At 37.3% G+C, this 24,936-nt stretch overlaps 5 protein-coding genes across 6 annotated transcripts; 2 read left to right on the forward strand and 3 right to left on the reverse strand.

Moving 5' to 3' along the window:
• Positions 1-2,065: 2,065 nt before the first annotated feature.
• On the forward strand, positions 2,066-4,438 carry LOC111478730 (probable indole-3-acetic acid-amido synthetase GH3.1). The gene is made up of 3 exons (XM_023123157.1): positions 2,066-2,444; positions 2,535-2,636; positions 2,726-4,438. The coding sequence occupies exons 1-3, from the start codon at positions 2,125-2,127 to the stop codon at positions 4,113-4,115; spliced, it is 1,812 nt and encodes a 603-aa protein (XP_022978925.1). The 5' UTR covers positions 2,066-2,124; the 3' UTR covers positions 4,116-4,438.
• A 4,282-nt stretch (positions 4,439-8,720) lies between these two features.
• On the reverse strand, positions 8,721-10,149 carry LOC111478152 (lysine-rich arabinogalactan protein 18-like). The gene is made up of 2 exons (XM_023122284.1): positions 9,416-10,149; positions 8,721-8,991 (listed from the first exon to the last, which is right to left on the reverse strand). The coding sequence occupies exons 1-2, from the start codon at positions 10,088-10,090 to the stop codon at positions 8,911-8,913; spliced, it is 756 nt and encodes a 251-aa protein (XP_022978052.1). The 5' UTR covers positions 10,091-10,149; the 3' UTR covers positions 8,721-8,910.
• A 2,484-nt stretch (positions 10,150-12,633) lies between these two features.
• Positions 12,634-15,077, forward strand: LOC111478763. Of its 2 annotated transcripts, none has more exons than XM_023123204.1 (2): positions 12,634-13,126; positions 14,774-15,077. In XM_023123204.1, exon 1 carries the CDS (start codon positions 12,933-12,935, stop codon positions 13,104-13,106), a length of 174 nt encoding a protein of 57 aa, XP_022978972.1. In that variant the 5' UTR covers positions 12,634-12,932; the 3' UTR covers positions 13,107-13,126; positions 14,774-15,077. The 2 variants fall into 2 exon arrangements, with proteins under 2 accessions (XP_022978972.1, XP_022978971.1); XM_023123203.1 differs by having other exon boundaries at positions 14,789-15,077.
• A 315-nt stretch (positions 15,078-15,392) lies between these two features.
• LOC111478847 lies at positions 15,393-16,996 on the reverse strand. Its single transcript, XM_023123346.1, has 2 exons — positions 15,886-16,996; positions 15,393-15,651 (listed from the first exon to the last, which is right to left on the reverse strand). Exons 1-2 carry the CDS (start codon positions 16,889-16,891, stop codon positions 15,638-15,640), a joined length of 1,020 nt encoding a protein of 339 aa, XP_022979114.1. The 5' UTR covers positions 16,892-16,996; the 3' UTR covers positions 15,393-15,637.
• Positions 16,997-18,827: 1,831 nt separating this feature from the next.
• LOC111477791 (subtilisin-like protease SBT1.7) lies at positions 18,828-21,612 on the reverse strand. The gene is made up of 2 exons (XM_023121679.1): positions 21,375-21,612; positions 18,828-21,288 (listed from the first exon to the last, which is right to left on the reverse strand). The coding sequence occupies exon 2, from the start codon at positions 21,281-21,283 to the stop codon at positions 18,989-18,991; it is 2,295 nt and encodes a 764-aa protein (XP_022977447.1). The 5' UTR covers positions 21,284-21,288; positions 21,375-21,612; the 3' UTR covers positions 18,828-18,988.
• Positions 21,613-24,936: the final 3,324 nt, after the last annotated feature.

Raw genomic sequence — 24,936 nt, forward strand, 5'->3', positions numbered from 1 at the left:
ACACATGTCACGCTATTACATGTTATTTTTCAAAGAATATATACGGATAATTGAGAACAGGAGCATCATAATCTTGTATTATTCCATTATTTTCATAATGTAATTATAAAGTTCGGCTAGTTAGGGTTTGGCAATAAATGCTTTTTATTTTCTAAGTAGAAGCCAAACAAAATCAAATGTATTTATAAAAACTAAAGCTTTTTGTTGCAAAAGTACAAGAGTTGGACGGCCAAATTTTGAGTGGTCGTGACATTTTTCATTAAGAACAAATAAGAACTGTATTTAATCCTACAAATTTCTTTTCCTTTGTATAGCAATTTGAGACAATGGCCAATTTGGTAGTCGCAACAATAGTTCAAACCTCAAAATGAGCCAACAAACATTCTCATTTCTTCTATTTTGTTTTCCTATCTTCCAATACAAAAACTCCGCTCGTATTTAATTTAAAGTGACACGAGAGTAAAAAGTTGTAGGTATAACAAAAAAAACGAACAAAAAGAACTTTTGAAATACAAAGGAGAGGCTAGAGGAAGGCCTTCCAATTCAAGAATATAGTAGAAATATCATAATTACAAAATATATGAATATGGTTTCTTCGTTACGTCATATGGAAGGTCTTCTAGTTTGATACATGATTTGGTTCGATAATTCAAATGATGTACAAATTAAATATATAAACAAAATACTCTCGGTAATCTTTATTTTATTAGCAATAATTCCAAAAGTACTTTTGAAATCTTATTCAAAAAGCTAAAATTTTAATTTAAAAAACAAAAAACCTTGTTATATAATGAATGAATGGATTCAGCTTGGAATTATAGTTTATACAAGAGATATGCAAAAGAAAGGGATATTATTTGTGTCAACAACAACCTTTTTGGGAGGACAAATGAAGAGAATATATTCCATTGTCAAAAATAAACCAAACAAATTTAAAAGCTTAATTACAGTTTTGATAATAATTACCTCTTATGACATGCACATTGGGAAATTTAATTTCTTATGCTTCTCATTTTTTAAACAATCATGATTTTCTATGCCAATTATTTTTTATTTTGTTAAATATCCAAACTTCATTTATATTTTAAAATAACCATTTCATAATTTATTGGTTGGAATAAAAGCAAAAAGATAATGTAACGTAGCATAAATAATAGATTTAAATAAAGATAAAAGTAATAAAAATTGAGAGACATTTATGGAAACTTTGCATTAATTATATTAAATTTTCAAGGAAAAGAAAACGCATAGGATGGCGAAGAAAACTATGTAAATGCAATGCAACTGTCATAAGTTTAATTTAAAAATAAAATAAAACAAAAACAAAGCCAGATTTTTACCTACCCTCTTCGTTTTGAATGCTCGACACGAAGGGCAGGTTCAAAATTAAAATTGAAATCAACTGAAAAAGGGAAAAAAAAAAATAAAATTGCTAATCAACGTCATGTTCACGTGATAACACCACCAAATAATAATTCAATAATTCCCATTATGATCTTATCGCCAATTGCTTTTAAACAATATATTATATGATTAATTATGTTTCCATCTTATCCTATCCCCATGTTTGCGACCATTTTTTTATGAAATAAAGTTTTTTTTTTTTAAAGAAATTAATAAATTGTTCTATTTATTAATGAACATGTAAAATGATTAGCGTGGGATTAGCAATTAACAGTGGAGGCGTTGAAATATACGGAAGTGATTGGCCGCCTTCTCCCTTCCTCCTTCTCGGGTTCTCCCTTGCCTTACAAATTGGCTGCTTCCGCCGGCAGCCGTCCTTGTCTCCAATAACATGGTCCTCACTCCAAAACAAAATCAGTATTTGACCTGGCACAAACATGTGGGCCTCACATGTCCACCCCTTCCTACACACGCTTATGTGTACTGGACCCACATGTTCCTTCCCTCCACAGCAACAGTCACATCCAAATATATTTTTTTCTTCCTCATATGACGTGGATTTTGAGGTGTCATCACAACATGCATTACCATTGCCTCCCACCTCTTTCCTCATCTCATTTTGCTATATAAATCCCACACTCGCAACTTCACCGCTCATCTATTCCTTCTCACATTCCTACTACTATCTCTTTTCAAAGTTCTTGCCTTCTTGTTTTTATAATGGCAGTTGGTTCTCAGCTTTCGTCTCCTCTTCCCCCGCCGCCCTCCGACAGGGACGCCAAAGCCCTTCGTTTCATAGAGGAGGTCACTACAAATGCTGACGCGGTTCAGCAAAGGGTGTTGGCAGAGATTCTGAGCCGCAACGCTAATACTGAGTACGTCAACCGCTTCCGCCTCAATGGAGCCACTGACCGGGACACCTATAAGTCCAAGATTCCCGTCGTTACTTACGAAGATCTCCAGCCCGACATCCAACGTATTGCGAATGGCGATCGCTCTCCTATTTTTTCATCCACTCCCATTTCTGAGTTTCTCACCAGGTCAATTTTGTAATTAACCTAAATATATTCGGTTTTTTTTTTTTTTTTTTTTTAATGTAAATGGAATTTAAATTGTATTTAATTTCACAGTTCTGGGACATCGGCTGGGGAGAGGAAACTGATGCCGACAATTCAAGAAGAAATGGAGCGTCGTCAGCTGCTTTACAGCCTTCTCATGCCCATTATGAATCTGTAAGAATTCACTCTTGTCTCGACTCGACCTGACTCATTTTTAATTTAATTTTGAGGGGAAGAAAATTTACAATGAACAAAATGGTCAGGTATGTGCCGGGATTGGACAAAGGGAAGGGGCTCTACTTTTTATTCGTGAAGGCTGAAACCAAGACGCCTGGAGGGCTAGTGGCTCGTCCAGTGCTCACCAGCTACTACAAGAGCGACATCTTCAAGACCAGGCCCTATGACCCTTTCAATGATTACACTAGCCCAAACGAGGCCGTTCTATGCGCCGATTCCTTCCAAAGCATGTACACTCAAATGTTATGTGGGCTATTAATGCGCGAGCAAGTCCTCCGAGTTGGCGCCGTCTTTGCCTCTGGCCTCCTCCGCGCCATCCGCTTCCTGCAGCTGAACTGGAAACAGCTGGCACACGACATCTCCACCGGAACCCTAAACCCCAAAATCACAGACCCTTGTCTCCGTGAATGCATCGTCTCAAAATACCTAACAAACCCAAATCCGGAGGTGGCGGAATTCATCTCCAAGGAGTGCTCCACAGAGGAGTGGGAAGGGATTATCACAAGAATTTGGCCAAACACCAAATACCTGGACGTCATCGTCACAGGAGCCATGGCTCAGTATATTCCCACGCTGGAATTTTACAGCGGTGGGTTACCCATGGCTTGTACTATGTACGCTTCCTCGGAGTGCTATTTCGGGGTAAATTTGAAGCCAATGTGCAAGCCCTCAGAAGTGACCTACACCATCATGCCCAACATGGGCTACTTCGAATTCCTCCCGCACCACACGTCGTCCCCTCCTGTTCTCTCCCGCGACTCCCCGCCCCGACTTGTCGACCTCGCGGACGTGGAAGTCGGGAAAGAGTACGAGCTGGTGATCACAACCTACGCTGGACTCCGGCGGTACCGAGTGGGCGACGTGCTGGAGGTGACAGGGTTCCACAACGCGGCCCCACAGTTCCGATTCGTGAGACGAAAAAACGTTCTGCTCAGCATCGACGCCGACAAGACCGACGAGGCGGAGCTCCAGAAGGCAGTAGAGAACGCGTCATCTCTTCTGCGAGAGCTGAACACCAGCGTGGTGGAATACACGAGCTATGCCGACACAAAAACAATCCCAGGACATTACGTCATATATTGGGAGCTTCTAGTGAAAGACGAAGCCGCAAATTCTCCGCCGCCTGCGGAGATTCTAAATCAGTGCTGCCTTGCCATCGAAGAGAGCCTGAACTCGGTGTACCGCCAAGGCCGAGTCGCGGATAACTCAATTGGACCACTGGAGATCAGGGTTGTGAAAAATGGAACGTTTGAAGAGCTAATGGACTACGCCATCTCAAGGGGTGCATCAATCAACCAGTACAAAGCGCCACGGTGCGTAAACTTCACACCCATTGTGGAGCTCCTCGACTCTAGGGTAGTTTCAGTGCACTTTAGCCCAACCAAGCCGCACTGGACACCCGAACGACGCCGTTGAAACCAACCAACAAAAACAAAACAAAACAAAACAAAAAACATCAAAAAAAAAAAAAAAAAAAAATTGAAAAAGACCCATATGTATAAAAAGATTATATATGATGATGACGACGACGTAGCAGCAGCCAAGCAGAAGAGGATAGAGTTTGAGTTTGTTGGATTATGCATATGGCTTTTAGAAGTAAGTGTTTTTTTTTTTTTTTTTTTTTTGGTTAAGGAAAGGTTGTAGGTTGATGTGTTTGTGTGTAATAAGGTTGAAGTAATGTCTAAAATATGGGCTTCATGATGTAATTGTTGTAATTTACAAATATGTCTGTTGGTCTATTGCATCCTTTTTCTTTCCTTTTTCCCTTTTCCTTTCTTTTGAGTGTAAAAAGAGAGTGTGGAAAATAATTACTTTTTAAAAAAAAATTATTTTCTTGGCTGCCGCTGCTTCTTCCATAAAGCAATGCCATATAATTTGTAGCTATCACAAACCCTTCTCCACTCAATTCATTCATTTAGATGCATTGCATTTATCTATTTTTGCACTTATTCTTCATAATTGTATGAACTATGTTCTTCCCTCCCTTCTTCATCATCATTCACTTCTCCCAATTAAATTTCTTATTCCTAACCAACCAATTCCTTCTCTTTTTTTTTTTTTTTTTTTTTTTTTTTTTTACCTTTTTTATGGAAAACAAATATGAGAAATTCTATTTTTGTGTTTTTTCTTTAATTAGACTAAAAAAATATTTAAAAGAAAGTTTTTGAAAGGTGGGTGTAGATTACATATAAAGGAGAGTAATTTTAATGACACTTTTAAAATATATTTATAAAGCACTTTAATTTAAAAAAGCAAGAAATACAGAGGACAGGACATGTCAGAAATTTGAGAGTTGTTTTTCAGATACAATTCCAAAAGCCTGAATGCCTCCTTTTAAAACACGTTAAGACATGTTCAGTGTTTTCAGATTTCATCGTTTTTCTACAAATTAGTTATTATTATTTCCATTAAAAAAAAAAAAAAAAAAACTGTGAAATTAAATACCATTCTTTAAATCGTCAATATTCAAAATAATGTGTCAAAACATGTAAAAAAGGAAAAAAAAAAAAAAAAAAAAAAAAAAAAAGTGTGCATGGAGGTTAGCGCACGTGGGAACATATTCCTTGTGTGTGTCTGAAATCGGATATTTGGAGTATTTTTGGCGAGTTGTCTGCGAGGAAAATAGTAAATAGGGAGTGATATTGAGGCATCAATTTTGGTTTTGGCCGTTTTAGATTTGGAGCCACCTGCGTTGCTCGCTTCTCCATGCCCTCCTCCTCGCTCCTAGGGTTCCCTCTTTCACACATTAATATTGCTATTATTATTATTATATTTCTTCCTAACGATTAGGGGAATCTATGAAACATAGTTTAATTGATTTAGTCATGAACACGGGATGGGCGAAGAGACATACACATGTTTGAATGTTATATTTAATCAGTTTTAGAGTCGAAAACACATATTATTGCACTGGAAAAAGGGGTATGGGTATAGATTAACGCCAATTATTTGTAGGCATTGGCCAATAATGATGAATGCATATATTGACTAAAAGGATGGGCAAGCTCTAGGACTATTAAATTATTGTGTCTTTTTCTTATAATTAATTAAATAATTAACATTAACTTTTCAAGAGATTAGTTGGGATTGTTACGTCAACTTTGATTCCTAGCTCGGTGCATGTGTTTCTTGTCTTTAAATTAAATGTTGGGAGGATAAACCAAATTCATCATGTTGTAGCCACTCATTTTTTTCAACATTAATTAGTCAAAAAACCTAACCTAAATCGCCTTAATTCTATTTTAATTATGCAAGGGTTTGGTAACCATATATCCTATATTATATATTTTTTTAATTACCCAATAAAATAATTCGGGAATTGAACCCACGTATGATTCACATACCACCAATCAAATCATAACAACATAGGAAATGATAATATGTGCTTAACACAGCTTTTACTTAAAAAAAAATTAAACATTAAAAATTAAAAACTAGCTTTTAATTAAGTATTTGTTATTAGGATAAAAATATTAAGTTTGTCCCCCATAATCATGTATATGTCACTTTTGCAATTTTTCCTTTACCTCTTTTAAATGAATGATTTCATTTTTTTTTTTTTTATAGTGAAGTGATGCTCAATATCCTAATATTATTAATGGATAAGATTTATTTATACTCATAAAAAATAAGTTAATGGATAAGATATTTAATAGATAATATTCATTTACACGACCTAACACTTTGAACTAAAATATTTGAAGTTTGAATTCTCTTACTTTATGTCAAACTAAAAGAATTATACTTAAGATGACACCAATATAAACGATGCATTTTTGAAATTTGAAAAAGATTAACTTGAAAGGATTACGGGAGAAGTAGGTCGGTGGGAAAAAAGACCTAAAAAGTAATTAAAAGTTGTTTTAGGATATTAAATTTAATTAAGACTTTGAAATTGATGGCCTTTGTCGACCAAAGTGATTCAACTATGTTAATGGAGTAGCTTTTAAATGTTGGATTGTCTGAAACAAATAATTTAACTTAAAATTTACCCCAAAACAAAGTCGATCAATTTTGACAAATGCTTCTTTTCACTTTGGGTTATATTCTTGTTCACTTTTAATATGAAATTTTATTCTTAAAATTTGTTGATTTCGACAATATTGTCATTAAAAGCAAAACACGGTATGGAATTAAAATGAAAAATGGATTGTAAAATTATAATTATCATAAATTGAAAAAATAATGAAGTTGAAAGGGTTTGAAACGGGTCGGGAGCACACAGAAAAGTGTTTGAAGCCTTTGTTCCCCTGAAATGGACACTCTTTAGGGAGAAACAAACGGATCCCACACTTGCAATCGACACTGCAAAAACAGCCATTACTGTTTTGTAAAAAGCCGAATAATGTTATGTCGTCTTCTGTGTTCTTTTCTGTAAATTACTTTTTTTACTGTTCCTTCTTCCTTTCTGGACGTCTCAGTTTTACCTTTTTTGTTTTTTTTACTTTCTGCTTTCCCACTGTTCCATTGCCGACCAAGAAAAGAAAGGGACACTATGAGTACATTTTTCAAAACCATAAAAATAATAATACTGTAAATGGGCCTCATTGAAACTAGGGACTGCTACCATTTTGGATCAAACTGGGCCCAAACGATTGTACGATTTGATTGGAATGGGCCTCATTGAAAGACCATCATTGTTCAGGCCGACGTATTTGAACCCTTGATTCATGTTCTTCAAACTGGAAGCCCAGAGGCAAAGGAGAAGAGTTGATTGTTTTGGTAGTCTTTCGGTGGTTGATGATAACCCGGCCGACCCAAGAGGGTGCTATCCCACCATAAGTGGCTCTGTCACAATCAGGCACAGCACAAGCCAACTGTGTTTTCTTATGACTCCCCCACCCTGCATTCAAACAAACATCTTACCCCACATTTTGAACAAATAACAGTGCAAAAACTATATACCAGTTACTCTCTTGGACAACAGTCTTTATACGACGAATCAGCAATGACCGCCTACACCCCCAACTAGAGCGTAAGGAAGTATGGTCTAGGTACGTTTGCGTTGCGCTGTCCCTATGCATGTATAGGAATGGGAGCAAAGGTGTAACCGTCCAACCTCACCGTTAAAAGATATTATCTGTTGCAACTCGTTGCACATCGCGATTTTCAAATGCATCGGTTTACATTCCTTGCTTGTCCACTCTATTCTATTCCTTCTAAATATGATTTAATCGAAGTTTTAAGAGTGAGTATGAGATGCTAATAATAAACGTGATTTATTGTAAAATGCTTTTAGGTATTTCCGTGAAGGTGAAGGTTAGAGAGTGGTTGGATTCTTTCCTTAGTATGGAAGTTGGACACTCTTTTATAGCATCAAATCTTTTTATGTTCTGCTGCTTTACTTTGGTTCTGGGAATATCCTATTCTTAACCATCAAAAAGCATGGCCCAAACACCACCGACACGCCACCACACTCCACAGTTTTCTTCGTTTCATAAAGGTTAAATGCAGATCAAGCTGCTAATTGGAATTTAGCTTCTAATACAAACATTAAATCAAAATTAGTATGTTCGGGATCAATTTCAACTTTCAACGTTATGAACAGTCTGAATAAATGTCAATTAATAATAATAATAATAATAATGATAATAAAAGAAATTATGTAGAAATATAAAAATAATGCTAATTGAGAATTATTTATGAATTATATAGAAATATAAATTATGTAGCTACCGCTACAACTGCCACCCCACCGACATGAATGTTATTTGTGGTAATTCCCAACCAAAAAATATATTTCAGATCCCCAACCAAACATCGTATCACTTCACTTATCCCTGTCGGTGGACTGCTATTACTACGGTGGATGTTGCGTTACAAAATGGAAAGTGTTGATATTTTGTTCATACATTTCATCGAATAAGGCTTGTTTAATTGAAAAGCAACCTCAGGATTTTCACTAACTTTAGTATTTTGAGCTACTAGATCTGTCAGTGTAGATGTCGTGTTGGAGTGTTCCAAATTGGCACACGTGTTAGAAGGAAACGAAGGAGAATTAATTACAGAACACAAAAAGGATGCCCAAATGTTGATCGATCAAAGCAAACACCCAAGTGTGTTCGATCCCGTAAAAACAAATTTCATCAATCAATTCAATCAAAAAGCACCTCTTATGATATGGAGTACAATGGAGGAAATTTTAAACAAAATAAAGATTCAATATAAATAAATGAAGAACGATCACATCTCTCTCCTTATTTTCCTCGCTCTAGATGATGAAGCTGATGGCGACGGCAGCCCATCCCAAAGCCAAGCTTCCGGCAACCTTCTGCAGTGCTTCAGCTCCACTCTGCAACAAAACACAGATCGATGCCATTTCTTTAATATTATTGCTCAAAATTAATAATTACATGTGCCTCACTAGTCTATTTAATTTAGTAATGTGTTTGCCTTCGTGTGAGCTCAGAACACTGGAATGACGTTTATTCATCTCGAGAGTAGTGTGATCTGACATTCTGACGTTTTCTTTCTTTTTGATTTGACGCGTTATTGAGTACTTCGATACCTTGGGTTAATCTTTAGACTCGACCATGGTTATTATCTCGACTTAAGGCCTCTTACAGGTTAGATCTACGCGTGTCGGTGGCGCGTGGCATTGAGCTCATTTCACTTGCTATAATGGCAGAGTGAAATGAGCTCAATGCCATCAATTCTATACAGATTATGGACACATATTGGCTATGATGGTAGAGATTTAGGTGGAATTAAATTACCTTGTCTTCCAGTGAAGGGCCGGGTGAAGGACCTTCCTCGCTTGCACCAGGGGCTTCGGAAGGAGGTGCAGGTGGACCAAGCAACGCCGGAGAAGGAGCTGGTGCTTTGTGCTTCTTCGACTTATTGCTAGGCGCCGGCGCTGGCACCTCAACAGGAGGAGCACTTTCGGGAGTGCTTGTCGGAGTTGGCGCAGGAGGAGATTGCGTCGGAGTTGATACTGGAGGAGAGCTCTCCGGTACTGGGACTGGTGGAGAACTTGCTGGAACTAGAACCGGCGGAGAGCTCGCTGGAACGGAAGCAGCGGGGGGAGAGATAGCCGGAACGGAAGCAGTCGGTGGAGAGCTAGCCGGAACGGAAGCAGCTGGTGGAGAGCTAGGAGGAACGGAAGCAGTCGGTGGAGTGCTGACCGGTGGAGAGGCTACTGGAGCGACTGCTAGTGGCGCAGATGCGGGCGGCGTGGAGACGGGAGCTGGAGTGGCCGGCTTTTGGGGAGCGGCGACGGGAGATGAATTTGTCGGTGGCGATACAGGAGACGCGGCTGGAGGTGTATGCTTTGCTGCTGCAGGCGAGGTAGCGCCCGGAACGCTAGTCGGAGCTGCAGCTGGCGACTGGCCACCGACGCCAGCAATGACGGCGCAAATGAGAACGAGTGCGATTACAGACTGTCTCCCCATTTCTACCGTGGGAGCGTTTGTAGACGATGAAGTAATGAATGTTACCAAGCCCGTGGCTTAATCGTGTATATATAGATTATAGACCCACAAATAATACCCCAAAGGAATTTTCTAAATTATAAAAATATGTTATAAAATAAATAAAAGAACAATAGAACTGGTTACACAAATGGGCCCACTATTAATGGGCCTGTACTAGCCGTTGGGAGAGAGAAGAGGGCCCACGAAGGGAATCAAACAAAAAAACGGCATAACATAGGAGATTTAAACAGATCTTATAAACCCCGTGGGGTTATTTTTCTCGAGTTCATTTTCTAATATTTGTAATCAATAACTAATATGTATTTTAAAATTAAAATAGTAATAATACGTTAACCAATGAACATAGGGTGATTAAAACTATAGTATAGTAATTGAACCGTTAAATTTAGGCGCCCCACGTGAATAGTAAATGGGGGATTAATTTGGCGCTTTAGTAACCAATAATTTGGTTGGAAGGAGGAGATTTTGATATAGTGAGGGGAAGTGGATACAGCTGGATGATTGATTGTGGGGCCCTTCCCATTTTCGACAATCCAATAACAGTTGACCACGTGAACTGTCCCCGCCAATTATTGCGGGGAAATTTACCGAGAGGTCTTACCAGCGGGTTGGGGTTCTTTTGTCCCTCTATCACCGCCTTAGAAAGCGTGCCTCACAACAACTATATTTCTCTTCTTCCTTATGTATGTGCGTATATTATACGTACTTATATACATTATCAAACACATAATATAAAATATATATTTATATTAATATGCATTGTCAAACCCTAAGTATACCATAACTATGTATACGTTGCTTAGTTATGAATGTTACTTATATTAATATGCATTATCAAACCCTAAGTTTGTTTTTAAAATAGCTTCTTTTTTTTTTTTTTTTTTTTTTTCATTTATGGTTTTGTGTTAACAGAGTATTTATATTGGAGTATTCTTCAATTCATCTACCAAAGCTCTCATTTTATTTCAAACCAATTTATTCTAAAAGCAAATAATTCATCTTGGGTTTTCTTTTGCATCAAGTGATCTCTCTTTTCTTTTTCTTTCTTTATTTATTTATTTATTTTATTTTCACATCTTTTGATGTTGTTTTTTGAAATTTTATTATATCCAATATTTATTTTGTTTGGTTGATTTCTATATGTAGTCTTGTTAGTTCACAATAAACACTCAATAATTGTCTTAATTGTATGATAAAATTAATAATTTTTTAAAATTATTGAATCATACTATTAAAGGTGGGGCTAATAATTTTTCAAACTAGCTTTATGTTTGTAGGTTTACATGATTCCTAACTTGAAAAAAAGGTAACTGTGTCATTAATTTTATGCACTTTACTCGTCAGATTAATTTGCATAACTTATTATTTTTCAATATTTATAGAAAATAATTTATTTATAAAATAAAAAATATCTTTATGTAATTTCTAACTACCGAACACCACGGTTTAATGAAATATTTTGTGGGGATGGGCCAAAATTATTGTTTTAAAAGTAACTTATATATAAATTAAAAAAAATATATATATCGTTAAAGTCCATAATTTTGTTTTGGTAATGAATGAACTTAAAACTAATTATTATAATTATTATTTTCAGTTTTAAATTTTTTGTAATTAATTATCTATTTTGATTTACTTATATATTGGGTGTATTTTATTTTATTATTTTTTGGGTAGGGCATGCGTAGGGCAGCTTTTAAAAAAAATCATCCCAAATATGTTATTATTGGAACGCTTACCAAAGTAACGTTTCCGCTGCAGCCACGTGCGTCCAGCATTTTTCTGATATAATATTGAAAATATTGTTTTAAATACAATAAAAATTTGGACATTTACTTTAATATGTACAGTTTATGCTCCTTTTTCTTTAATATTTTATTTAAAATGTCACTCTCTCTTAAAAAAAAAAAAAAAAAATTGTTGTTTAAAAAACCATTTCTTCAAAATTGACGCTTTACGAAAATATTACAAAATTCAACTTAGTCCTTTTCTAAATAATATAATACTGCTGAAAATATATATATGATGCTAAATGTCAATTCAATTTTTGTTTATGTTTTTAAAATTAATCATGGTTTACTTAAAATCAAACATTAAAGCAGTAACACAAATGATATGATGCTAATTAGACCGCATACTTTACTACTTTCAATTAATGGTCTATTTATATTATATATTTAAATAATAATAGTTAATTTTATATATAATATAAATACTTCTCCTCAAATTTCATATTTATCTAAACAAATAATAATTTATATGACAATTTGAACGTATCTTAGCAAATAAAGAACCTATTATTATCGTAACAGTTGATGGTTGATCCTCACGCATGGGCCTTACTGGGCTGGATCAATTGATGTTCTTCGGCCCATTTGAAGGAAAGAACCGATTTGGCCCATTTGAAGGAAAGAATATTAGAATCCTTAAAAAAGCCCAACAATTTCCTTCAATTTTATTTATTGTTATTATATTTTCTTTTCTATAGAAAGGGCTGGACAATTTTGGTCCGTGCAGAGCAAGAAAGGCTCGAAGTCGCACCAATACAAATAGAGGGACGGAGAAAGGAAGAGAGACCCAGAGAGATCGAGAAGAACGCGGAGGTCAGGGGAAAGGGATCGGCGGGCCATCGGAGACTGACAAGCGAGTTCAACCGATAAACCCTCGCAGGATAAATTTAGCGCGCCGACAAGGGAAGAGCATACAAGTCGTTGTGGTGGGCTGATTAATTCAGTGCTCTAAAACCATTCTCTTTCCACTTGCTGATAATCTCAGGCTCCGGCGAAAAAGAAGGACGCCGATGGGCATTATCAGAAGTGGCTTCTCCCTTATAGCGGGAACTGTGTTAGGGATTTACATCGCTCAAAATTACAACGTTCCCAACATTAGGAAGCTCGCCAATACTGGGCTTGTGATGGCCAAACACATCGAAGAGAATTACAGGAAGCCAAAGAAGAGGGAGGATGATGATTGATTACAAGGCTCATGATCCAGGTTCCCCTTTTGACGTACTATTGAAGAAGTGCTTGTTAATTCTGGATTTGTAGGCATTGAGTACTATATGTTGAAATTTAGTGATTTTCAATTTAGGGAACTGAAAAGTTCTTAGCAATTAAAGAAGTTTTGATCACATAATTGGAGTTGGAATTTATTCCTTTGTGAACGCGCCATTGTTGTTTTCGGATGCTTATTGTGGGTAATTAAATTGGGGAAAAATAATGCAACATTTTCTAAAACCCTAGGTATGCGTTTTGTTCTTTGCAAGTATTTGTGGATTGTCTGAATTTGAAAGCTAGCTATTTTATCAACTGTTTGATACGTTTTGCCCGGAGTACTCTTTAATGTTATTGCAAAAGACCGTTCTTGGGGGAAATGGGATTGGAAACGACATCTGTGCATTTTTTTTTTTCATAGTTTCAATTTAATATCCCTGGAACTCTGACGTCTCTTAATGTTGAATTCTCATTTGTGCTCATTGGTTCCATTGGTCTTTTGTTAAAAGTTGAGTGGCTTGTCCTATCAAAATCATGGCGTTGTAGTTCAGCTAGTGAAATTTGATGATGCTAGCGTAAATCCCTCTGCAAAGGAATCAAGTACTCCACCCACCTGACAAAAGTTTTGGATAATATGGATTGTATGTTGGACTTATCGTGCCTGTATATAAGAGTATTTCCATCTTATTGAGCTTGGATTTTATCCTATGGGTCATTTTGTAGTGGAAAAAGGGTGCTGTATTGCTGAAAATTCTAATCGGAGGCTACGAAGGTGAGCTCAGCCAAAAAAATCTTAACACTCCTGTATTTGTCCTGAAAAAATATTAATTTTTTTTTTTTTTTTCAATCCATAGATTCCAATAAAAAGCACTTAGAGCATTCAACCATAGGGCTGAAACTTTAGCACCTGAACCAGCCACCATCGGCCCCAAACTCAACGAGAAAATATCCATATTATCTATAGATAGGCACAAACCAATTCAAGATGAAGAAATTAAGAGGAATATAAAGAGAACTTAGAGTCTGGTTTATTTGTTCTGTCTAGACTAGCATTTATGCCAGGCGTGTTGTTCCATACTTTCTTTCAATACAGCAGCTATTTCCTTCCATGACGCAAGATGCAAACAACTAAATGAGTACTAATCTTGAAAACTAAAATGGCTAGAAGGGAAAGCCAGAATCTATCAGAAAGAGAACCGAAGAGAGTAGAGGGGTCAGAGCATTTGTTGTCCCCTTGGGGTGCACTTTTTCCTTCATGGATTTTTCTATGTGTCATTACGTGGAGACAAGATTTTGGTGGAGTCCTTCCATATACTCTGTTTCTTTTCCAGGTGGGCATCCGTTAAGTCCATATATATCTTTTAATATATATGACTATTAAGTAGATTCAGTCCAAGTATTGTATTGCTGTCATCACAACGAAAAATTTGGCCACGACACCTTGATATGTGTGCTTTGGGGATACATTGCTTGAAAAAGGGATGCCTAGGTTGCTATCAACCACTTCATGATCTGATATTAGTTCGAAAACTAAGCACTCAGTTCTTGAAGATCACGTTATATGGTCTCTTGCTCTGCTTTATACTTGTGTTTCATCATGATTCATATGTAAACTGAATGGTCGGCATTCATATTCACTTCATCCCAGCTTGAATTTATGCAGTCGGAATCTATGGAGCCAAGTGAAGGTTCTTGACACTAGAAATTTGGAATAAGTTGAACCATGGTTAGATCTTCTACCCTTTGTCATTCTCTATGATTTGATGGTCAGTTTAACTGTCTTCATTATTCAAAAATAAATATTGTTCCAAGGGAAAGCAGAAATATTTGAGGAAGACAGATTTTCCTTTATTGAAATGTTTGATGTGATCATAGTCAATTAGGTCTAACTTTTTGTTGAATGTCGACTTCCAACTTCCCCTGTTAAATGATATATTTCCATCTATTCTTGTTGAAATATTCTTGTAAGCTCACTGTTAGCAAATATTGTATGTTTTAGTCTGTTACATATCGTCATCAGCCTCACTGTTTTAAAACGCATCTATTAGGGAGAGGTTTCACATCCTTATAAAGAAATGTTTCGTTCTCTTCTCCAATCGATCTGAGATCTCACCATTTTAATAATATTAAATGTGTTTAGTTTAGTTAGCCTGTGATAAGAATTTTACATCACATGTATCGTGATTCCAGAAGCATTTCAATGTTCATATATTGATTGGAGTTTAGAAACCGGGTAAAAGGATTGGAGACGCTCCCAAATGTAGAAGAACCAACAATAGCTGGCTGAAAAAGTAGGCAGGCCAAAATTAGCTTTTCTTCTAAAAAGACAAACATTTTGCAATCACAAAATTTGAAACAGTACGAGAATGATCCAATGGCATTGTTGTTCTGTTCCATTCCACATTGGCTCTCTCACCCATAAAAGCATTTTCATTCTACGCTTTAATCATGACTGTCACTATCGTCCATCCCCAACGCCTCTCTTTCTCATGACTCCCACCATTGCCGATGCTCAACCCTCTCCGTCTGCGCCACAATCATTTTCCCTTTAGACATTAATTTGTGATTTGTGAACTAAAAACATTATAAAAACAAGCCAACCTACCCATAATCATAAATCAGAGTTCCCCAATTTTATCATTAAAGTGAAAGAAAAAAGGAGCTCAATTTTTTGTTAACAGAGGAAGAGAGATTAAGTATTAGAAGCATGCGTGGCATTGTTGATCAGTTTAGGTGTCTAGGGCTAAGTCTAAGCCTCACAGGGAAAGGATGCATGCGAGAGCTCCTTTAGCCATTCAAACGTTCGATCACGAGACAGCGCTAACTTTTCCTGTTCTTCTTTTTCCTTTTCTGGAGTGTTCTTACTGTTCCCCTTCCTCCTCCTTACTTCCACCGTCTTCGGCGCCGGCGTCACCGTCGACCCCACCGAACACTTACACCCAACTCCGCTCAGAATCCCCCCGCGCTTTCTCTCTATTGATACACTAGCTCGAGGTCTCCTCATAATCTCCTTCACGCTGTTCCCGTTGCTTGCAGCAGGAATAAAGGCCTTCTCGCTGTCGCTTCGGCTGACAGAGGAGTTTCTCCTCGTGCTGCTCCGGTGTTTGAGATCCTGTAGTTCCATTCCGGGCGCTTTCACTACCCCTAACCGGAAAAAATCCCACTTGGAGGGGGATATTTGGCGGCCTCCGCCGGTGCTCGCCTGTCGAAACGTGATAGGCGAGGCCTTAATTTGGGGTTTGGGGCTCGGGTGGGAGTGGAATAAATTCGGGACTCTGGGCAGCGAGTTTCTAACAGCGGAGGTACTTGTTATGGAGGTAGTAGTTACGCTCGAGGAAGAGCACTGGCTTCTACTGCTACTGCTTCCACTGCTATTAATACTTCTGACGTTCCCAAACGAACCGTAGCCTGAGCCTTGCCGGCGGTGGAATCCAGTGGAGGTGGTGTCGGAGCTAACAGAGAGTCGAACGGGCAAAAGTTTACCCTGGTGGAAGACCTCGTCGGCCAAACACATTTGCGGCGGCGGCTGAGCGGAAGAATTACTGAAACCCCCTAAAGAACCAAAATCAAATTCTTCGTCGTCGTCGACAGCGGCAATGGGGTTCTCGCCGGCTCCGGGCTTTTCTTCGAACAGAAAATGGGGTTTGTTGTCTTTGACTACATGTATGGGAAGATCGCACAAGGATAAAGTTTCGTCTTCGTGGTCGAGTTGCTCCATGTAAAATTCATCTTCGCCCCATCCTTCATTAGCATAGCTTCTCCCCATTTTCGAGTCTAAGAATTAGATTTTGGTAATAACAGAAGAAACCAAAGACAGAGTGAGAGAGATGGAATGTGAAGGCAAAGGGAGACAGACTATAAAGAGGCAGAGCATTTGGAAGCACCGAAAAGGCAAAGGGAATTGATAATTGGATGGTGGGAATGGATTGGTTTCCAAATATATATATATATATATATATATATGCGTGTTCATGATTAAGATGTTAAATACGATTTAATAATGTTGAACACCCAAGATCATTCAAACTAGAAAATATTATAAAAACAGAAGATGGGAAGGAATTTTCAAAAAGGGCTCAAAAGAAGTGCAATGGACCCCCAAAGTGGCGCCCTTTAGATAGTTATTAGAAAAGGGGAAAAGGGGATTCAAATCAGAAGAAATGGGTAATATTATTATGCATGCAGAAGTGGGGAGTGAAGGAAAATGAAGATTTTTCTGCCCAAAAGTGAATGATTTGGAAGCTAAAAGAGAGAAATTACCAGCTTTGAGAGTTTAGTGGAGATTTATCAAAAGGAAGGAAGGAAAGAAAGAAAATCAGAGAAAAGAGAGACCACTTTGGAACTTAGACTTGGGATTTAATTTGAGTTGAGATGTTATTTTTATATGCCCGTCTTCCTCGTCCATATGCTTTGGACCAAACCCATTCTTTATTTATTTACCCTTTTTCCTTCTTTTTAACCTTATCGATAAAGTTAAAGTGAGGCAGAAAGAGAGAAGAGTGTGTCTTCAAAGTAAAAGATGGGAACCAGCCCCAGGTGAGGTAGAAAGGACATGTTCTAAAGTGAACAATTGCTCATTTTGATCATTTATATATACAAGTATAAGAGTATTTGAAAATAAAAGCAAAAATCTAGAGCATTATTCTTTTAAAATCTGACAAAAAAAAAAAAAAATTAATAATTTAATTTAAAGTGTGTAGCATAGCATATAACTTTTAAATGACTGGTTTAAAAGGAACAAAAATAGCTTTTTAAAAAAATAATGTGATTATTGTCAAATAAGACACTGTTGTATAAAATGTTAAACCTAAAAACAATTTTTGTTATAAATATTTTAAAAGGAGTGCTTAACGTATTCTAAATACACCCTCCAGATCGTAGGTTTAAAATTTCAAGCCTAACTATAGACCAGTAATTTAAATGAGATATATATATTAAAAACAAAAATAGAACACCAACTCTATTTTCCACTAAATTTATTACTTTTGCCTATTTTAATTTAAATTATTAACCAACCTAGTCCCCTGTCTTCTCGTCTTCTCCATTGCAACTCGTTGGCGTCATCGGAGAGAGAGGGGCGACCGCCGCCGCCGCCGCCGCCTGGGTTATTTGCTTTTTTAAGCTCTTGCGTTTTGACACGTTTATGCTCCGCCTGTATTTTTGGGTGTTTTTCGTTGACACGTGTTCTGTTGGAGCTTAGTCCGTCTTATTTCATATATTACTTGGCCCATGGGCTTACATGTTGTGGCCCAATTAATATATGGTGGGCCCTTTGTGGGCTTTTGTATATACCACAAGGGAAATGATTGGAAATGCATAAATTTAAATGTTAAATCTTGCTACTGTCGTTCATGTGTTATCCATATGTAGCTTTATGAATGCGACATGATCCCCCATGTTCTGTGACACATAGAGCTCAAGAAATAAGAAATAAAAAAATCTGCGGCACATGGTACTATTAATTTTGAAAAATTAGTATTATGTTATAGATTTCTTAAAATACACGTCTCATAAACAAGTCCACCAATATAAATATCTTAGTACACATCAAAATAAATGTTTGTCAAGAAGTTCCAGCTTTACTGCAAGGGCCTTCTGATTTATAAGTCAAAAACCCAGTTAGAGATGAAGCAATAACGAGGGATTCTGTAGACATAAAATGCTAAGCAAAGCAGTAAACGCAATTTCCTGTTATTATCAAATTTTTTTTTTTTTTTTTAAATTTTTCCTTTCCTTTCCTTTTTCTGGGTAGAGTAGAAGAACAAAATGTTAAAAGAAACATTGAAACCAGCTCTATTTCTCGCTGGAAAATCGTCAAATATTACATTAACTTTCAGGCCCATCTTCTTCATTTGCCCTCTTTCTACGTCCAACTAAACGCAATCGGACTTCCCACCACGTGCTTCCCGTCCGTCCACTCAATTCGACCGAACCCTTCAGCGCTCGGCGGTACAGATGAACCAGTCGCGGTTGTGAATGTGACTGTGTATGACTTCTTCTCATTGGCTTTGGTGAAGCTCAATGATTCCGGCTCGACGGAGATTTTCACCAGCTTGGTCTCCGACGAGATTGAGACTTTGTAAGTTCCTGGGGAGCCGACGTTTGTAAGAGTTCTGGTGTGCTTCACTACACTGGAACCACTGCTTCCGCCGCCCAATACACCGTCGAAAACGACGGCGAATGAAGGGTAGTTGAGATTGTTGACACTGTACTTCTTCCCCGAGTCGCAAGTGTAATCTCTCCTCGCCAGGGAGTTGATCTGCGACGAAGTGTAGTTGAGTGCGCAGAGGAAGTCCAGGTAATCGTCCACCGTTAGATCGTAAACAAGACCCGGATTGAGAGCTGATACGGGATCGACGTGTCCGGCACCGTGATCGAATGGGGTGGATGGTTTTCCGGTGGCGATGTCTTGGATCTTTTGGCCGTTTTTGTAAGCTGTGTAGGCTGTTGTCATCAACGCCGATCGAATCGCCGCTGGACTCCAGTCGAGATGAGCGCCCTTGATTAGAGCCGCGAGACCGCTCACATGGGGGCAGGACATGGAGGTTCCAGAGATAATGTTGAAATCCACTCGTCTTTCATCAATGGCTAAACCACTCGGTCCCACTGCTTTTGACCATCCAGCTAAGATGTTGACGCCAGGGGCGATTATGTCGGGCTTCAGCACCTGAGGAGTGATAGAATTTGGTCCTCGGGAGCTAAACGCTGCCACCACCGGAGACGGTTCGATCCCCAATTTCGTCCCTTCGAATAAGATCGTCACTGTCGGCTTTGGATCCGAAATGAGATACTTCCGTATAATGTCACCGGATTTCTGACCCACCGCCGAGGCGGGTAGAAGATGAGAGTCGGCCACCAGCTCTTCTCCATTCGCGGCGGTATTGGCCAACACCATTCCGATTCCACCAGCGGCTTTAACCACCGCCCCTTTCTGAACCCTAGGGTTTACCCCCCGGTCACAGAACACGACCTTTCCGGCCACTTTTTCGGGGATCAAAGTACCGGTCATACACAAATTTCCATTGGCAGAGTTACTCGCATTAGCAGCGTAAATAAAAGGCAACAACGTTCCCGACAATGGCTTGCCTCGATAGAGCGAAACGCCGGAGAAGTTCTTGCCGTCGCCGATACTGACGTACGCCGGGAAATCGCGATCTAATGTTCCAGCGCCGACGGTTGTTATCCATGGAGACGTATTTGACAAGCTGTAAGGGCTGGGGCCGGCATTCCCAGCAGAGCAAGAAATGAGGATGCCTTTCTCCATGGCGGCAAAAGCTCCCGAGGCGACGCTGTCTTTGTAATAGTCAGATATTCCGCCGCCGAGCGACATGGAAAGGACATTAACATTGTCCTCCACAGCCTTTTCAATGGCGGCTAAGATATCGGAGCTGAAACATCCGCCGGCCCAGCAGACCTTGTAGGCGGCAACCCTCGCACGTGCGGCCATCCCACGGGCGGTGCCGGACGCGTAGCCAAATAGGCTCGCGTTTTCAACCACAGAACCAGCGGCGGTGGTAGCGGTGTGGGTTCCATGTCCGTCATCATCTCTCGGAGATCTCGATTCTTTCGATTCGTCGATCGGACCGAGAGTCGCCTCGTAGCCCTTGGAGAAAAATCTGGCTCCAATCAGCTTCCTGTTGCAGTTCGACGCACTGAAATTGGTACCTGATTCACACTCTCCTTTCCAGCTACTCGGCACCGGTCCCAGCCCAGTATCGTCGAAGCTCTTACTCTCCGGCCAAACCCCAGTATCTAAAACTCCGATGATAACCTCCGATGTGGAGGTTGATTCAGGGTACAGATCTGCATTCTTGTCGAGTCCAAGAAACTGAGGAGTACGAGTGGTATGAAGTTCATATCTCATCTCCGGCACCACAGCCAGAACCCCAGGTTGGGCCTCCAGTCGCTTAGCTTCCTCCGCCGTCAATCTGGTTGAAAACCCATGAACGACGGTTTTGTACGCATAGATCATATCGGCCGTGTCGGACACCGATTTGAGCGACGCGTCGTACCAGTGCAAGTGGTGCTCAAAAGTCAGGGGCATTTGGTACTTGGCCATGTGCACGACGTAAGTCTTCTTCTGTGCAGCAGCAGCAGCAGCCATGAACGGCCCAGAGAAGAAACAGAAAAGTAGAAAAATCCTAACCGGCTTCTCCATTGTCTCTGCAATCAGAAAGAAAGCATCAAAATAGAAGAGGGAAATGAGGGTGGGGAGATTTATAAAATGGAGAGGGAAGAAGAAAAAAAACCAGAGAGAGTGGGGGGGGTGGGGAGTGGTTGTGTTGTTGAGTGAGTGAATAATTGCGTGGAGTGGAGCCAAAACGGAAGAGGACCTAGCGACAGCTCTGCAGGAACGTGGAAGGGGTAACGCTAATGGTAATGGCGGAGGAGGAGGAGGAGTTACTTCTTCCTTTCATCACGTGTGCAACCGCTTTTTCTTCTACTCTTTCCCTCCTACCCTCACCTTTTTGCTACTTAAAAGCACTTTAAACTTAGCTTTATTATATATATATATATATCCTAAATTTGTACTTCATTCGAGAAATAATCTTAAATTTTCAATTTTTTCTAATCCTCCTTGAATTAAAAAATAATATACAAAGTTTTTGAATTCATGAATATTTTTTTAATAATACACATAATTCGATATATTTGGTATAATTTAACCATAATGTATATCATATGTTTTCAAATTTTATACACCCTTAAATTCTAAAAAAAAATTATAAAACAAATATGTTAGTTGATTTAACCCTATAAATATAAACATAATTCAAATTGCATAGGTAATCATTCACTAATGGTAGCTGATTTTATGGCGTAATTATATTATTGACTGAATAAATACGTTATGTGGAAAAAATCATTAATAATGTAGGTAGGAAAGGAGTACCTATTTTTTTCTTTTTGTTCACATTGAAATTATATATTTATATACTTATCTCATACCAATCTATTTCTACGTGTCTTTAAACCAAGGTTTGTCCATATATATATACATATATATATTGGAATACTAATTATAATTAAACTAATTTCATTAATACTATTTAATTTTTAAAAAAAATTAAGAGTACTTTCATAATTAAAATACACATAAAAATTTATAAGTAGCATTAATACGTGTTGTCTCTTATAAACATATTTTTATTAATTTATGTTTAGGAAGGTTAAAGTGGGGAAAAAAAAATGTTTAAGCGTGGCTGGTTCACGGGTATGTGTCAGTCGTGTCTGGTAGCGAGACTTTAACTCACGGAAAGCTATCCGATATTTTCTACTCCCAAATAAGCGGCCAAATTTCGACCTCATTTTCAATTTTCTTTTAATGATTTTATATTATTGCCATATTCACATCTACCCACTTGGCCTCATCATTTCCAATGCCGGATTTTTTTTTTTTTTATTATTATTATATTACCAAAAGCAAATCTAAAATTCTATTTATTTATTTAATAAATTTATTTAACGGCTATGTACTTAAAAGAATGTATATACATGATTTAGAATTAAAACTTTTTTATATTATTTATAAAAAAAATCCCTTCATATAAATACAAAAAACTGCCAGCCGTCTATTAGAAAGCAAGTACAATAAGAGCTGTATTGTTACAACCGTATTTATCTAATAGGTTTCAATATCACACACATTATAGATATAGTTACGTCATTTTATTTTTTTACAAATGAAAAACTTACAAATTAATTATGGGATAACTCCAAATTTATGTGTCCCATTACCGTGCTTCCTAAGCAACAGAATATTTGAAAAATTTAATACAGACATTATTTAATGACCATTAGAATCATTAATCTTGTATCACTTAAAAAAAAAAAAAAAAAAAAGCACCCTAAAAATTTATGATAAATGAGGGGACAGTGTGCAAGATCCTTCCATAAAAAGGAATTTTGGCCAATTTTCTTTCCCTCTGGGTAAGGCAACCATTGAGCTTAAATTTAATTTTAGAGCAAATTGAACGATGAACTATGACTATCGATTTGGTAGCTCGTCAAAATCAAAAATTTGGAAAATTTTAAATTCCATGTTTAATTTTATATTCTTAAACTTCAATTATATTTCTTTTGGCTTATGGGAATCCTATTGTTATAATTAAAAGATTCGAACGTGGCATTCAAGAATAAAAGAAAATATCGATTTTACATCCCTTTTTATAAGTTCATGAAAAACAGAGGGATGGAAGAGCCCCCAGAAAATAAAAATGCTCCAATTTGTGGAAAACAATATACGGTGGGGCCGGGATCACGTGGTTTCCTTCGAAGGGCGAGATGTGGATTTTGTCGCAAACTTCCATTATTTGTTTTTTATATAAATAAAATAATAATAATAAAAATAGTTATTGGAATTTACGTAATAATCCATAATTTCTTAAATTATGGTAACATGAGAGTCAGAGGCAGTATCTGATAGTATAAGAAAATTTTCCAACTTAGACACGACCACCGGAGGAGATAGGTAGTTTTGACGAACCGGAAGAGTTGCGTTTGGGGACCTCTTTTTTGACCCTTTTCTTCTAATTTCTATGGCTGTCGTAACCACATCGGCAATCTCCAGCTACTTTCACATTCTTTCCTACCTCCCAATCTTTTTTCTATTTTATTTTATTTCTTCGTATTATTTACTTATCTTACAATAATTTTGTAATTATTTAAAACTACTTTGATCCGGCTCTGCTAACGGATGATGATGTGATCAAAATAAAGGATATTTTGGTTAGAAATATCGAGGAGTCTCGATCAAAGTCGAGCTTGTAAATGATGCTACAATGTCTTATTTACCCTGTAGGGTTACTTTCCAAATATTTAAACTGTCATGGAGTAACTTGAAAACCTATCTTATTCCCGGGGATGTAAATGACAATTTTCGAATAGATTTGAATTCAGTTGCAGTGTCTAACTTTATAACCGGTCTGATATTCCAATTTTACGACTCGAGAAAAATATAATTAATTAATAGGGTTCAATATGTCGCCTGTCGGGTCGGAAAGTCCCACCTGCCCTTGGACTACTACCAACCATATCTTTCGGCCCACCCATAATTACTATTGTTGTATTAAATAAAAGTGAAAAATATAGATTTTTATAATTTCCGGTCTTAAATAACATCGCCGAATTTAATTTTGCAGGTACGCGCTAAGATGTATATTTTATTTATTTATTTTTAAAGAGAAAATTTTAATATTTTTTTATTATAAAATGCAACCATTAGACTTATCACGGCATGTGTTATATGATAAGTTTGGCACGTGAATAATGAAAACAAAATACAAGGTATTCATTGATTTACACAATATGTATTTACGCAATATTTACTCTTTAGATAAATTTGTCTTTTTTTATACTTGTTTGTATCATATTTAAATTTAGAGTTGATTTTTTTTTTTTTTTTTTTTTTGTCATTTCAGTAGAATTTTTAATTTTATGTAACATTTAAAAAAACGACCAACAGTTTAGACCAAAAAGTCCATAGTGAAACTAAAATGAATTTACCCATAACAGAAAATTTGTGGATTTATTGCTTAAAATTAATTTGGGGTGGTTGTTTGTTACTTTATATTAAATATGGTGGTATTGCATTTTTTGTGAAGATCTTAAATGGGAAAAGATGACATCTTTCTTCTATTAAAACAAAGTTGCAATAAATAACATTTATTGTTTATACTTTTATCTTTGAATATGATAATGCAAAAAATAAGAAATAATGGGAAATGTATATTAAGTTTTTACGTTACCACANAGCTAAATTAATAAAATACTCTTAAAATTGATAATCTTAAAAATATTCTTAAAATTTCA

Source organism: Cucurbita maxima, unplaced genomic scaffold, assembly GCF_002738345.1.
Source record: "Cucurbita maxima cultivar Rimu unplaced genomic scaffold, Cmax_1.0 Cma_Scf00004, whole genome shotgun sequence".
Lineage (NCBI taxonomy): Eukaryota > Viridiplantae > Streptophyta > Magnoliopsida > Cucurbitales > Cucurbitaceae > Cucurbita > Cucurbita maxima.